The sequence below is a fragment of the Myotis yumanensis genome, unplaced genomic scaffold (genome assembly GCF_028538775.1).
Source record: "Myotis yumanensis isolate MYYU_CA2020_CCGP unplaced genomic scaffold, mMyoYum1.0.hap1 SCAF_4, whole genome shotgun sequence".
Taxonomy (NCBI): Eukaryota; Metazoa; Chordata; class Mammalia; order Chiroptera; family Vespertilionidae; genus Myotis; species Myotis yumanensis.
The window spans coordinates 99,763,872-99,777,547 of record NW_027223755.1 but is presented as its reverse complement, the minus strand read 5'-3'; the positions used below and the strand labels follow the sequence as shown (position 1 = coordinate 99,777,547).

The window sequence follows — 13,676 nt, the reverse complement described above, 5'->3', positions numbered from 1 at the left end:
GACTTTTGTTTTTCTTTTAATTTTTAAAAAAATGTATTTTATTGATTTTTTACAGAGAGGAAGGCAGAGGGATAGAGAGTCAGAAACATTGATGAGAGAGAAACATCGATCAGCTGCCTCCTGCACACTCCTCACTGGGGATGTGCCCACAACCAAGGTACATGCCCTTGACCGGAATTGAACCTGGGACCCTTGAGTCTGCAGGCTGACCTCTATCCACTGAGCCAAACCGGTTAGAGCTCGGGAGGTTTTTGATGGTTGTTTCAATTTCCTCACTGTTGATTGGTCTATTTATATTTTCCAATTCTTTTCAAGTACAAAGGTATGTTCGCCAAAAAAAAGACCACATGTGAGGCTATAAACCAAGAATCAATAAATGTAAAGTACTGAAATTACAATAAGTATGTCTTTGACCATGATGACATTACGTTAGGCATTGATAACTAACACATCTAAATACCATTCTTCACTAAAAGGAGTAAGGGCTCTTTTGAGAAACATCTGATTCCTGAGTGGGGGCAAGGAAGATACAAAACAAGCCTGGAATATATCTTGCTGTGCTAGACCAGTGATTTTCAACCTTTCTCATCTCAGGCACACATAAACTAATTACTATAATTCTGCAGCACACCAAAAAAATACATCATAGTTTTGCCAATCTGACAAATAAAAAGGTGTAACTTTGATTCATTCACGCTGAACGGCTATTGTGTTGGGGTTCTCATTTTTTTAAAAAAAAAACTGTTGACAACCTCAGGGAAAAGAGGTCAGTGCTCCTGACTCAATAGTCAGGTATTGCATGTTTTAAAAATTCTCACAGCACACCAGTTGAAAATTGCTGTGGTAGATAGAATGTAAGAAATTGCTCAAAATAAATGATGGAGTCATGCCAAAACGGGGGTTCCCACAAGGCCAGGTTTGGTACAACCAGAGCATCAAACTAGAATCAGGACAGTGATGAACTATATCCTGTCAAGCAGAACAGAACTCCATGAGTCCAGGTTGATAATACAGGGGTAGATGAAGGAATAAGTGGGAGGGGCTCTTTACAGTGGAATGCTAGACACCAAATGATAACTGTGCAGTTGGTGCTGGAGCAGGGAAATCACTCTTCTAAACCAGCACAGTAAAGGCTGTTTAGGCAAGAACCATCCATGGAGATTCAACCTAGGGGAGTTTGATGAGGAATGCGATATTTACATGATCATAAAGCGTCTTCCCACAGATAGCTTATTAGTCACAAGAAGAAAATCATAACTATAATTGGAAAAGTCTAAAACATACTTGTCTGGTTGATCAAAATTACTATGCAAATGAGGGACCAATGGACACGGGGAGCCTTTAGATATGATACCTGAGAAGGACACACCCCTTCTGTAATATCTGCCCAGCCTGAATGGAAGCATGAGGAAACGTCACACAAATTCAACTTTTGGAATATTTTATAAAAGAACCAGGCCTGCACTTTTCAAAAAGGCCAACCTCATAAACGACACTGAATGGCTGAGGAACTGCCTGGGATTTAAAAAGACTAAAGAGGCATGCCACTGCATAATGAAACCTGGGACCTAGGGCAGAATCCTGCGCTAAAGAAAAAGGAAGTGCTACCAACGGACAAAACTGGAGCCCTGGCCAGGTGGTTCAGTTAGTTGGAGTGCCGTCCTGTATACCAAAAGGTTGTGAGTTCTACTTCTGGTCAGGGTCATACTTAGGTTGCAAGTTTGATCCCCAGTTGGGGCATGTACAATCAATGTTTCTTTCTCTCTCTCTCTCTCTCTCTCTCTCTCTCTCTCTCTCTCTCCCCCCCCCCCCCCCGTCATAAAGCTCATTTTGATGAAAAGAAAAGCAAAACCTGGAATATGTACTACAGATATAAAATATCACAACAATGCCAAATTTACCAAATTTGATAACTATCTATAATAATAAAAGGGTAATATGCTAATTAGACTAGACAGCCAAACGACCTTCCAGATTTCCGGATAAAGCTGGGGCTGCAAGGGCCAAGGTGCTGCTGCCACTGGGGCAAGGCTGCTGCAGCTGGGGCTGCTGCTGCCTCGGCCCTTGGAGCCCCTTGCACGAATTTCGTGCATCAGGCCTCTAGTGATTATATGAAGGACATCTTTATTTTTAGGAAATATAGTATTAAGGAGTAAAGAGAATGACATATTCAAGTTACTGTCAAGTGGTCCAGAAAAAAATTATAAATTTTATAGAGAAAGAGGAGACTAAAACAAACAGTAAAATGTTAAAAGTTAGAAAAATCAGGCAAAGGGTATAAAGAGAATTCTTTGTATTATTCATGCAATGTTTCTGTAAGTTTCAAATTACTTCAAAGTAAAGTGATATATTGACAACACATGATAGATAAGGTAATTTAGAGAAAGGGAGAGGCTTCTATCTGCAAATTTTACTTCAATTCCCATAGCTCCCTCTTACCTGTCTTCTTTGATAACATCAACAAAGTGGGCATCTGTTTTCTCCCGGATGTTCTTGAGTCTCAGTGGGAGGAGAGCAGACTGGTCCAAGCTGACACCTGTCCACCTTCCCTTTTCCTGTAAGATCTCACACAGGGAGGTCTGGCTGTTGGTGAGCTTCTCCTCTTGGGGAGGGCTCAGGAGTCCGTTCTGTGTTTTGGAATTATGTCCTCCAGAAACCTGCCTCAAGAAAGAGGGAAGCAGACACAGAGGTGACCCGTGGGTGTGCAGCATGCTATTCCATCCAACCCCTCTGCTACGCTGGGGTCCCACTGCACTGCACGCTGCACCTTCAAATCTCGGTCCCAATCCAAACTCTCAACCTCGCCGCCCACCTGCTTCTCCCTATCTCCGTGATTTGTCAAATCGCAACTCCAGGCGTTCAGGCAACCAGGGAGGTTGAGGCTCTCAGATTGCTGACCACAGAACCAGGGTTCCAGAGGGCTATGGGGAAAGGTTTGGGACAAGTGCAAGAGTGGATCCAGAGAAAGAAAACCTATATGGGCTGTAGCTTAGGAAAGGGTGACTGCTTGTCTGCAACACAAGCGGACCTAGTGTCGCACAATCCATGGGCAGATGACATGAGGGTGGAGGGTGACGGAGTAGGTTTCCTGGAGGGCCAGCCTTCCCAGCTATTTAATCTGCTTTCCACTCCAGTCCTGGCTCTGGTTCCAAGTGAGGTTTCTCTGGCAGCTTCCTTGCTGCTGTCCCCAATCCCAAGCCCCTCTCCATGATGTGTCTTATCCTGAAGTCCCCTCTTCTCTCTGCAAACCCACAGTCCACCATATGTTGAATCAAACTTCTAGCTCTACAAACCTTCCCTAACTCTAATCCACGTCTTTAAACCCTTATTGCCCATTAGGGATCCCCTTCAGTTCAGCATTACTTCTCAGGGATTAGTTCTGACTCATTCCTGTTCTTTACTGGTCTGCTCAAAACACAAAAGGACTAGAGGTATGGAATGAGTCACCTAAAAGGAAGTATTCCCAGAACCGAGAAGTTGACAACAGGAGTGTCATCTCAGAAGAATGCACCAGAGAAGAACTGACAGGTATGACAGCCAGGAGCTTGTTACCTTGTTTTTATTTTTATGCTCCTCCTGACAGCCATTTTGCATTGCTCCTTCTTCTGCACCAGCTTCCAATTTGGGAGCAAATGTAGTTTTGCATGAAGGGCAGGTCTACAAGAAAAAACAGACCACAGGAACTCACCAAGAAAAGATGACCACAATATATAATTCAAACAGTCCTCTATTGTAATTTGCTATCACACAGAATGGTTGTAACCAAACGGAAGGCTTACTGAACCACACCAGGATGAGTTAAAGACAAACTGACAAAGTGAAAATGGTACACATCTACACAAGGACCTGCACATGAATGTTCCATAACAGCCATGAAGTACAAACAACTCAAATGTCCATTAACAGATGAATGGATCAATAAAATGTGGTCTACCCATACAATGGAATAGTATTCAGCCATCAAAAGGAATGAGGTATTGTCCTGGCAGGTGCTGCTCAGTGGTTGGAGCATTGGCCCTCGCACCAAAGGGCCATGGGTTCGATTCCCAGTCAAGGGCATGTACCTGGGATGCAGGTTCAATCCCAGGCACCTGTTGGGGTGCATGTAGAATGCAACCAATCAATGTGTCTCTCTCACATAGTTGTTTCTCTCTCCTCCTCCTTCCCTCCCTTCCACTCTCCCTAAAAATCAAATAGAAAAAATATCCTTGGGAAAAAAAATATATCCTTGGGTGAGGATTAAACAACAACAACAAAAAAGGGATGAAGTACTGATTCAGGCTACAACATGATGAACCTTGAAAACATTACACTCAATGAAAGAAGCCAGACACAAAAAGCCACATATTGTATGATTCCATCCGTATAAAATGTTCAGAAAAGGCAAATCCACAGAGATGCACAGGAGACTGGGCATTGACAGGAGGAGAGGGGTAAAGGAATGGGTAGTGCTCTAATGGACATGAGGTTTCTTTTAGGAGGTGATGAAAATGTTCTAAACGTGATGGTGGTCATGGTTGTACAACTTTGCAAATATACTAAAAAGCACCAAATTGTACACTTCAAAGGGTAACTTTCTTGGTATGTGAATCGTATCTCAATAAAGCTGCTATTGAACAAACAACCTGCCATTATCCTATATGAGGGTACTACGCCGCCAAGGTCTATGAGCTCTATGTGATAGTGAGCTGTTCCTATAAAATAGGCTGAATAATCAGAGGGACCTGTTTATAGACCTAGGATTCTTAAAATTTTTCAGAAATTAGCTGACCTGGAAAAGGAAAGGCAAGACAATCCTGACAGGTAGAGTGAAAGGGCAGCAAGGCTTTCAATCTCTCATAAACCAGGGTTCAAATCCCACCTCGAATCCTTATTGTTTTGGATGGCCTTGTTCAAATCACTCTCCTCAGTTATCTCATCTATAAAAAGAGCGTGATAACACTTTTCTTGAAGATACGTGGTAAGGATTTAATGGATATGTATACAGTTAGCCTAACATCATCTCTGGCTCTCAATAAATTTACTATTATTATTACCTAGTGCATGAAATTCGTACACTTGGGGTGGGGGGAGTCTCTCAGCCTGGCCTGCGCCCTCTTGCAATCCGGGAGCCCTTGGGGGATGTCAGACATCCTAAGCCGGCAGTCAGACATCCTTAGCCTGCTGTGGAGGCAGGAGAGGCTCCACCACGGCTGCTGCGCTTGCCAGTCGTGAGCCCAGGTTCTGGCTGAGCGGCACTCCCCCTGTGGGAGCGCACTGACCACCAGGGGGCAGCTCCTGCACTGGGCATCTGCCCCCTGGTGGTCAGTGTGCATCATAGCGACCGGTTGTTCTGCTGTTCGGTCAATTTGCATATTAGCCTTTTATTATACAGGATGTGATCCATTAAACTAGGAAGTGTCATTGAGATAGCAACTAACTGTTTCCAGTAGAGGAGACAGACTTAGCAGCGAAGATTTATTAGGACTACAAAAATGTCCTTGCATAGCATTGGAAAACATTGTAGGAGGCTAGATATTATTTCAAACATTTAAAATAAGTGTCATCACATCTCAAGTTAGAGTTCAGGCCCACACTATATTAAATAAAAGAAACAAAGATGCTAAAGAGGTGCGTAATTTGGGAATCTTATTTCATGCACAAGCTAAGTTTGGACATTTGTATTCTTCAAAAAATGAAAATATACATGCCAAAAGAGCTGGCCAAACCATTAACTAACATACCTGAACAAACAGTAGCACCTAGGTAAAACTGCTTATAGCTCTTTAAAAACTGACATTATTAACAGGGGTAAAATGTTCTAATTGTCAATACTTATCAATAAAATTATTTTAAAGCACATCTCAGTATCGTCTGAGTTAAACTTCAAAACATTTTACCAATGGGGCCACTGATCTTCTCATATAACAAAATCCAATCTCCCCCCAACTACCTCTCCCCCCCAACACACAGTGACCCTCCCAGCTCCCAAGGGAGGAATGAAGTAAATGTGCCCAAGACACATGCAGCATGGTCCTATGGGTGCCTCCTAGCGGGTATTGGAAATAATTGACTTTGGTGGTGGTAGGCTTGCTTCTCTAGGGAAATACCGGCCTTTTCAGGAGCCAAGCAGGCCTGGGGTGGAGTGGATACAGCTTGGAGTATGGGAATGGTTTGAGAGAATGAGTCAAACCCTTAAGGTCCAGGGATTCACCAATCTCGTAAAGACATGATGAAAGAGTATAACAGCTACTTCTCTGACCACTGTTTAAACATTAAGACTAGAGAAGTAGTGTAACAGTGATTAAAGGCACTGGCTTTGAAATTAAACTGAATCCTGCTTCATTCACTGAATCCTGCTTCTACCACTTAATAGAGATCCTCTCCAAGTCCCATTTTCCTCCTTGGTAAAAAGGAATTGTATCTACCCTGAAGAATTATTATAAGGGCAAAATGAGTCAATACAAGTAAAGCATGTCAGAGGTATTTTAAATCAGCTTGGTTTTTGTGCACTGACTCTAATCCCATGAGACTGACTTCCTAGAACAGTGAATTGAGGATGATGAGGCCACGTGCTGGCTCAACAGGAGGAGAACTGAGATTGACTTGTGATGTCTGCCATGGGCGAGGGTTGGACAAGTGGAGATGTGCATGCATTTATCACAGCTTGGCTCTGCACAATGCTTGATGTGTTAGTGAGTATTCAATAAATGTTGGTACTTAATATTAAAACTTCTGGTCACTATCCTTTCTGGTTATAAAGACAGTTCATCTGGTAATTTAATGTCCTTGATCATAAACAGCCATCCTTGGTATCTGCTCTTGCGTAGTCATTTCTTTTTTAGGTATTTCTTGACGTCAGTTGTTTCGAAGTATTTTTCCCTCCTCAAGTACACCTTGCGGGAAGCCGCCCATTATCTTCACTAGCAGAGAGGTGTGGACAAGGAACCCTGAAGGCTGGTGACCTTTGATCCCGGCAAAGGTCAGGGCTATGCACCCACTGTTTAGTCAATGGTAGCTGAAGCAACTTCCCCACCAGATAGTCATGTAAATCCTTACTGATAGGATAGTCTGTCTGTTACTGGAACCTGCCTGCCTAAAGGTTATAGGTGTATCCCAAACTAAATAAAAGGATGGCAAGGCCTGAGCACAAGCAGAGTCCATCCTCTTGGGATGGGCTCTCACCTGGCCCCCCAATTTCCAAATTATTATTTCTTGTCTCATCTTTTTCATCTTCCAAAGCCCGAACCCTGAACCACGAGGGACGTGGGGAACATTCACACACCTGATGCACTTTAAAACAGGCCATCTGTTTCTTAGGAATTCCCACAGCACACTAGTGTTACATATATAAGATGTTTTATGCATTTATACAACAGTGACCATCGAACCTGTTGGACAGCAGAGGGCACACGCCCTTCACAAAGGATCCCCTTGATAGGAATCAAGGCCACACAACTCAGATTCTGCACCCTTTCTATGAAGGTTTTGGCTGCAAAGAGATAGGAAGGCTAGTGGAAACTGGGAGTGTCCATGGGGACCAGCTAATCTCCAGGGAGCCAGGAGCAGTGGTCTTCACAGATAGGCAAGTCAAAGTTACATCCCTGTGACAAAGAGAGGATCTGTGGCCTGTACTCTACTGTGATAAAATGTTCTAATACGGAGATAAGGTCTTGTAGAGCTGCCCACAAAAGAACCTCGGGGAGCAAAGGCACAGACATACACTGTCAGAGCCAAATGTTCATAAACGGTCTAGGAGTCTGCACTCAGGGAGGTCTGGGGGCCCGTCGGGGTCATGTGTGAAGCAGTAGAGTAGGACCTGTGACTGGGCTCCGAATGGCCCAAACAGTGCTCACTGCTTACTCTGCCTTCCCACAGCAGCTTTGCCCACAAAGTGGGACTGGGATTGGGCAGGAGAACCAGTTTTGCACTTGCTTTGAAAATGTTGCTCTTTTGTCGTTCTATTTTTTCTTCAGCTACTTTCCTTTGGGGAAGGAGGGTTTAACACTTTAAAAGAAATGAAACGTCAAGAAATCCATCTGTCCTGACAGAGACATTCTCATATCTCAACAGTCCCTCCTGCTCTGTGGGGAGAGCGCCTTCTGCATGAGGAGGGCTCCACCATGAACGGGTATGTGGGGTTGCTTCCCTTCATCGGCAACAGCTGTTTTCCTTTAAGTATTTACAGGTCCATTTTAATTGGGTTAAAGCATCTCACAAACTGCTTTTTGCTAAGCACCCAGACTCCTCTGCGAAATGTCTGCCAACCCATTAAATGTCCATCTCTCCCCCTTTGCTGCTGCCAGTAACTCCATCCCTGAGAAGCCCTCACGGGGAAGCATTTCAGAGTTGGGAAATTAACTACCAGGGATATCCTGCGCCTTGGGAGGCACATTTGAGCAACTGACTCACAAGGAAGCGCGGTGGCAAGCACATTAGATAAAGAGCACAGTTGTCATGATAGCAGATGCTATGATTTAGAAACGCCGACGTGCAGAGGGCACGCCAGTGGATGATAACCAGGCCCTTATCCAGGTGATGTCTGCAGTCTCGTGCACTTGATCTCAATTAATCCTCATAATGCTCAAAGGTTTGCCAACAGCGGGGGCCAGAGTGCAGTGCTGTGACCCGACCACCATCAGCCTCTCTCTGGCCTCCTTTCCTGGCACAGGGAGGACCGAGGAATAATCCTAGCACTCTGATCTCCTCTGCCTCATTCTCTGAAGTGACCAAGGCAGTTAGGACCACATCCTGGTTCTTTTAAGTGGCACGGTTGGCGCACTGGCACCAAGGGAAGCTTCATCAAGAGCAGCTAAGGTCTCCACACAGAGTACCTCATGGGCCAAAGAGTAGGCTGGCTATTGCCTGGGAAACCCGAGATCCCTTTGGAGAACACCCAAGAGCAAGCTCTGCATTTTCCCAGATTATCTGTGTTCCTTCCCCCAACGTGGACGTAGGCTCAAAGGGAAGATTATAACTATTTTTCTAACACACTTGGGTGCATTTGCATTTGTTTTTTTAACACGTTTCAATGCATGTACCCTACAATCTGTTCAGAGTATATGGCACAGAGCTATAAAATCGTTTTTTCTTCAAGGCTATCTCTCTTCAAAAGATAAATCATTTCTAAGCTAACAGCTGTTCTTTTTCATAACTGTCAAGGGAGGGAACAGGGAAACCTCTTTTCTGAGAACCGAGGAGGAAACATCAGAAAAGCCCTGGCTTTACCTGTTTAGTCTGCTGAGTATGACTATTTGGCAAACTGTCCTGTGACCAGAGGCACCCCTTACTCCCCAAACTCAAAATTCTGCTTGAGCCTTGGCTGGTGTTGCTAAGTGGTTAGAGCATCGGCCCATGCACTAAAGGGTTATGGGTTCAATTCCTGGCCAAGGGCATGTACCTGGGTTGCAGGTTCAATCCCCAGCCCCAGTAAGGGCTCATGCAGGAGGCAACCAGTCAATATGTCTTTCTCACATCAATGTTTCTCTCTCCCTCCCTTCCTTCCTTCCACTCTCTCTAAAAAAGCAATGGGAAAAAAAATCCTCAGGTGAGGATTTAAAAAAATAAGTTCAGGCTGAACATGACAGACAGGAACATGCAATACTAATAGCAAATACAGCTTACTGAGGCCCATATCACTTTATTTTAGTCCTCATAAGCACCTATGAAGCCGACACTATGATTAGCCCATTTTATACAGGAAGAAACTGAGGCAGAGAAGAGAAGGGACTGGCCAAAGTCACAGCGTTAGAAAATGACAGCAGGAGTTTAAGGCCAGGTAGCAGCAGCCTTAATCCCAGCCATGCATAGATGACATCTCCAAGTGAACAGAAACACCTGCAATGTGAGCTACGACATGCCACTGGTGGGCCGGCGCAGAGATGATTTCTGCTAATAAAATACCAGAGAAAAAATAGCTGCAAAATATTAGAGGAACATAGAAGCAGTAATTGTTACAGAAAAAGAAAGGCAACCCAGAAGCTTTAAGAATAGGAAGCGGACAGCCTGAGAATATTGGAGGCAAAACCACAAACAAAGCAAAAACCTGTGAAAATCAGGCACAGGATCTCAACGTCATGGAACCCTGCTCAGGTTCCTGAGTCCTAAGTAGCTACTGCATTTAATAATTGAGGCTGATAAGGCAAGAATATTGTTACCATGTTGTGGAAACATTCCATCAAAAAGTCAGAAAAAGAAAGTATTTCATATTTTGAGAAATTTCATTTATGTCCAAACCTCACTACCTGATGCTGCCCATCAAATGATGCTGGTCTTATCTATCTTCCCTTTTCATTTCATAACTACAGACTTTCTTCAGAGTTCTCAGGTCCCCCTCTCCCAATGCTCTATTTCTCAAATTGAGCCAGTTGCTTCCTCAAATTGAGTCAACTGAACCTATTCATAATGATTTTACTACTGGGATCCCATGCTGCATTTAGTTTTTATTTCTCCTTAGTCTCCTCTGGTCTGTGGCAGGTCCTATCTTCCCTTGTCATCGATGACCTTGTCACTTTTGAAGTACCTTGGTCAAGTATTTTGTAGACTGCCCTGAATTTGGATTTGTCTGATGCTTTCACATGGTTGACTGAGGTTTAGGATTTGAGGAAGAACTCCAAAGAGGTGATGTGCCCTTCTCACATCAGGGGGCACAAGATACCACTCATCTTATTAATCATGATGCTACCTTCATCATGTGATGAATGGGGGGGCTATCAGGTTTTCCACTGCAAGTTACTATTCTTCCCTTTATAATGAATAAATATCTGGTGGAGGGTGGGGGGAAGAGACGTTTGGGGGCTATGCAAATATCCCTTTTCTCCTTAAACTTATACCCACTAATTTCAGAGTTCATTGATGGATCTTGCCTGCAGCATTTATTACTGTGATGTTCTAATGGGATTCTTTTTCGCTCATTCCTTCTACATGTATTCTGTCCATTTATATGTGATGTGCTTTCTCATAACTGAAGGAAACACACACACAACTAAAAATATAGATAAAACTTGAAAAGTCCTTTAAAAAAACTTACTTTATATCCATATTTCAAAGCCAGCAGTTAAAATACTATTTACTCTTATAACTGCTTTACTGAGATATAATTAACATGCCATACAATTGACCCATCTAAAGTGCATAATTCAATGGTTAAAGTATATTCACAGAATTGTTCAACCATCACCACTATCAATTCAGACCATCCTTTATAATAATTTATAAGCTATATATGTGTATGTGTGTGTATATATATAGAGAGGGGGGGGGGAAGAGGGAGGGAAAGAGAGATATCTACTACCTTTTCCATTCCTATAATGAATTAAAATGAAAAGTAGAGGCCTTTTGCTTCCTCATTGAGCCAGCTGAGCCTATTCATAATGATTTTACATACAAATAATACAAATGACAAGGAGATAAAAGAAGTGATCACTTACTTAGAGTCATTACAAAGTCATGGAAACTATCACAGAAGGATGGTTCCTAGGAAAAGTACAACCCTTTTGAAAATGGGACAGGTCTTCTCTGAATGTCCCCATGTGGACAAATCCATACCATCAGCCTCATTACTGACTGTAAACGTGTAGAAACTTTCACTTGGTGAGCACACAGGCCTGGGGTTCTGGATAGTAGATTAAGGTAAACTCACAATGATAGCCAAGCAGGTGCATTGCCAGTGAGGGCTTTCAGAGATGCACTAAGATGCTGTCACAGCTCACACGGTTCACTGTTCAGGACTGATGTGATAAAAAAGAAACTGCCCACACCTTTGGTTTTTATTTCTTGGTTCTTCACAAAGACATTAGAGCAGCTATTGTGATTGGCATGTGTAGTTTCGATCTCTCACCCACAGTTTCATGACAAATGAGCAGCAGGCCACCACTGCAGAGCTGAGATCACACTAAGCAGGCCAAGTGTCCCTACACCAATTATATATTTGTGACGTTGATGGGGAAAATGAGACATTTTCGGGGGGCTAGCAATCTGAATCTGTGCCAGTAACATAATGCACATTCTTGTTAGCCTATAGTCTAGTCACTGCCCCTTCTTTAATTATCTGGTCCTGCAAGACCTGTTTACCTAAAGTACTACTCCCATTTTAGAGGCCATAAACCATGAACAATAACATAATCCCCAGATAGAGTTATCAGTGCTGGCACTAGGCCAGGCGTTAAGATGTGGTCTCACTTCCCCCATCCCAGCACATGGGGCTTTTTGCAAAGCCCGCAAAAGGTCCGGAAGTATGATCCATATTTGGGGGACAAAGAAACCAAAGGGGTATAAAGGGAAAGCTTCCTCCATATTGGTTTGCTCAGGATTTGAAGAGAAACAGACTCCCCTGAGTCACTGTACCAGTACATCTGAAACGTCTGGAAATAAATGGGTTTTTCCTGTGCCTCCGGTACTCCTGCGTATTTTTCAGTTGTCTGGTAAATTCTGTAACAGCGTGGTTACATCCCCCACAGCAACCATCAAGGGCAATAACAGAAAAATCTCTCTCAAGTCAGAACAAGCTGAGAAGGCGAGATCTTCCCGAGACAATGACTCATTGTGGGCAAATCAACACAGTCTCTATGTCTCCTGTCCTTTACTCCTACCGTGGTCACTGTCCATGTCTCCACATGGAGTGAATGAATGCACGTCCTGGTGTTAAGTGAGCATCTACTACAATCCTAGCATTCATGGGCATTACTTCCTGAGAGACTGCCTCATCATCATCATTTCACTGTGACTTAGAGATGTTAAGCAACTTGCTCACAGTCCCAAAGCCAAAGCTTTGAGAACAACCTCGACTTTGAGTTCTGGCCCTTCCCACGGCACTAAAGCTGCCTTCCATGATTGTGACATGAAGAGCCCTTGTCTCCTTCCTGGGCTCACTTTTTTTTTTTTTTGAGAGGAAGGGAGAGGGAGAGAGAAACATCTATGTGAGAAAGAAACATTGATCGGTTATCTCCTGCATGCCTTCCACCAGGGATCAAGCCCACAACCTGGGCATGTGCCCTGAGTAGGAATTGAACCGGCAACTTGTCAGTGCATGGGACAACACCTGAGCCACACCAGCCAGGGCCTGGCTCCCTTCTTGACTCCTCCTTCCCCCATCCCAAATCCCAGGGCTATTTTTGGAAGCTCAGGCTCAGAGAGCCGAGTGCCACGGTGCTAGCAGTGTATCTCACAGACCCCCATTTTGCAATGCCAAGGCTACCTGATGAAAAACTTTCACTACCAGTCAAGAAGCCAATGCTTGGTTGTGAGAGGGTTCTCTCTGACCTATGACTTCAGGACCAAAGCCCTTGTCCTTTGACATGATTACAGTTTATTGGTAGGATATCATAATACTCAGACTATTTTATGAAATATTAGATAAGAATTCCCCAGCTATGTACTGAGAAATAATTTACTGACACATAGCACAGGTGTGCCAGGAGGGAAAACAAATGACTCCTAGACATTACCTTGGTTCTACTTAGTTCTGCTCAAGCTTCTCAGTTTAGGCCTTCTAGGCAACCTCTACAGAGTTCTATCTTCCTGTGTGTCACTTAAGAATTAAAAATTTAAGCCAAAAGAAAATGGTCATTATCTACTACATTATCTACTACAGGCATTATGCTGGACACTGGGGAAAATATAAGTTTTTTTAAACACATGGGCCCTGCCTGCATTCAAAGAATTCACAGGAAGGCGTATAACAAAAACATAAGGCAAAT

General features: G+C 43.5%; 1 protein-coding gene across 1 annotated transcript in view; it reads right to left on the bottom strand.

The window, feature by feature from the left end:
• The window catches only part of ADCY9 (adenylate cyclase 9), a 126,974-nt gene that overhangs the window by 22,843 nt on the left and 90,455 nt on the right, over positions 1 to 13,676 (bottom strand). Inside the window, exons 3-4 of the mRNA XM_070413113.1 lie at positions 3,553 to 3,657; positions 2,440 to 2,657 (exon numbers count right to left, since the gene is read on the bottom strand). Coding sequence (XP_070269214.1) covers positions 2,440 to 2,657; positions 3,553 to 3,657 — 323 coding nt within the window. The remainder of the gene's footprint in view (positions 1 to 2,439; positions 2,658 to 3,552; positions 3,658 to 13,676) is intronic.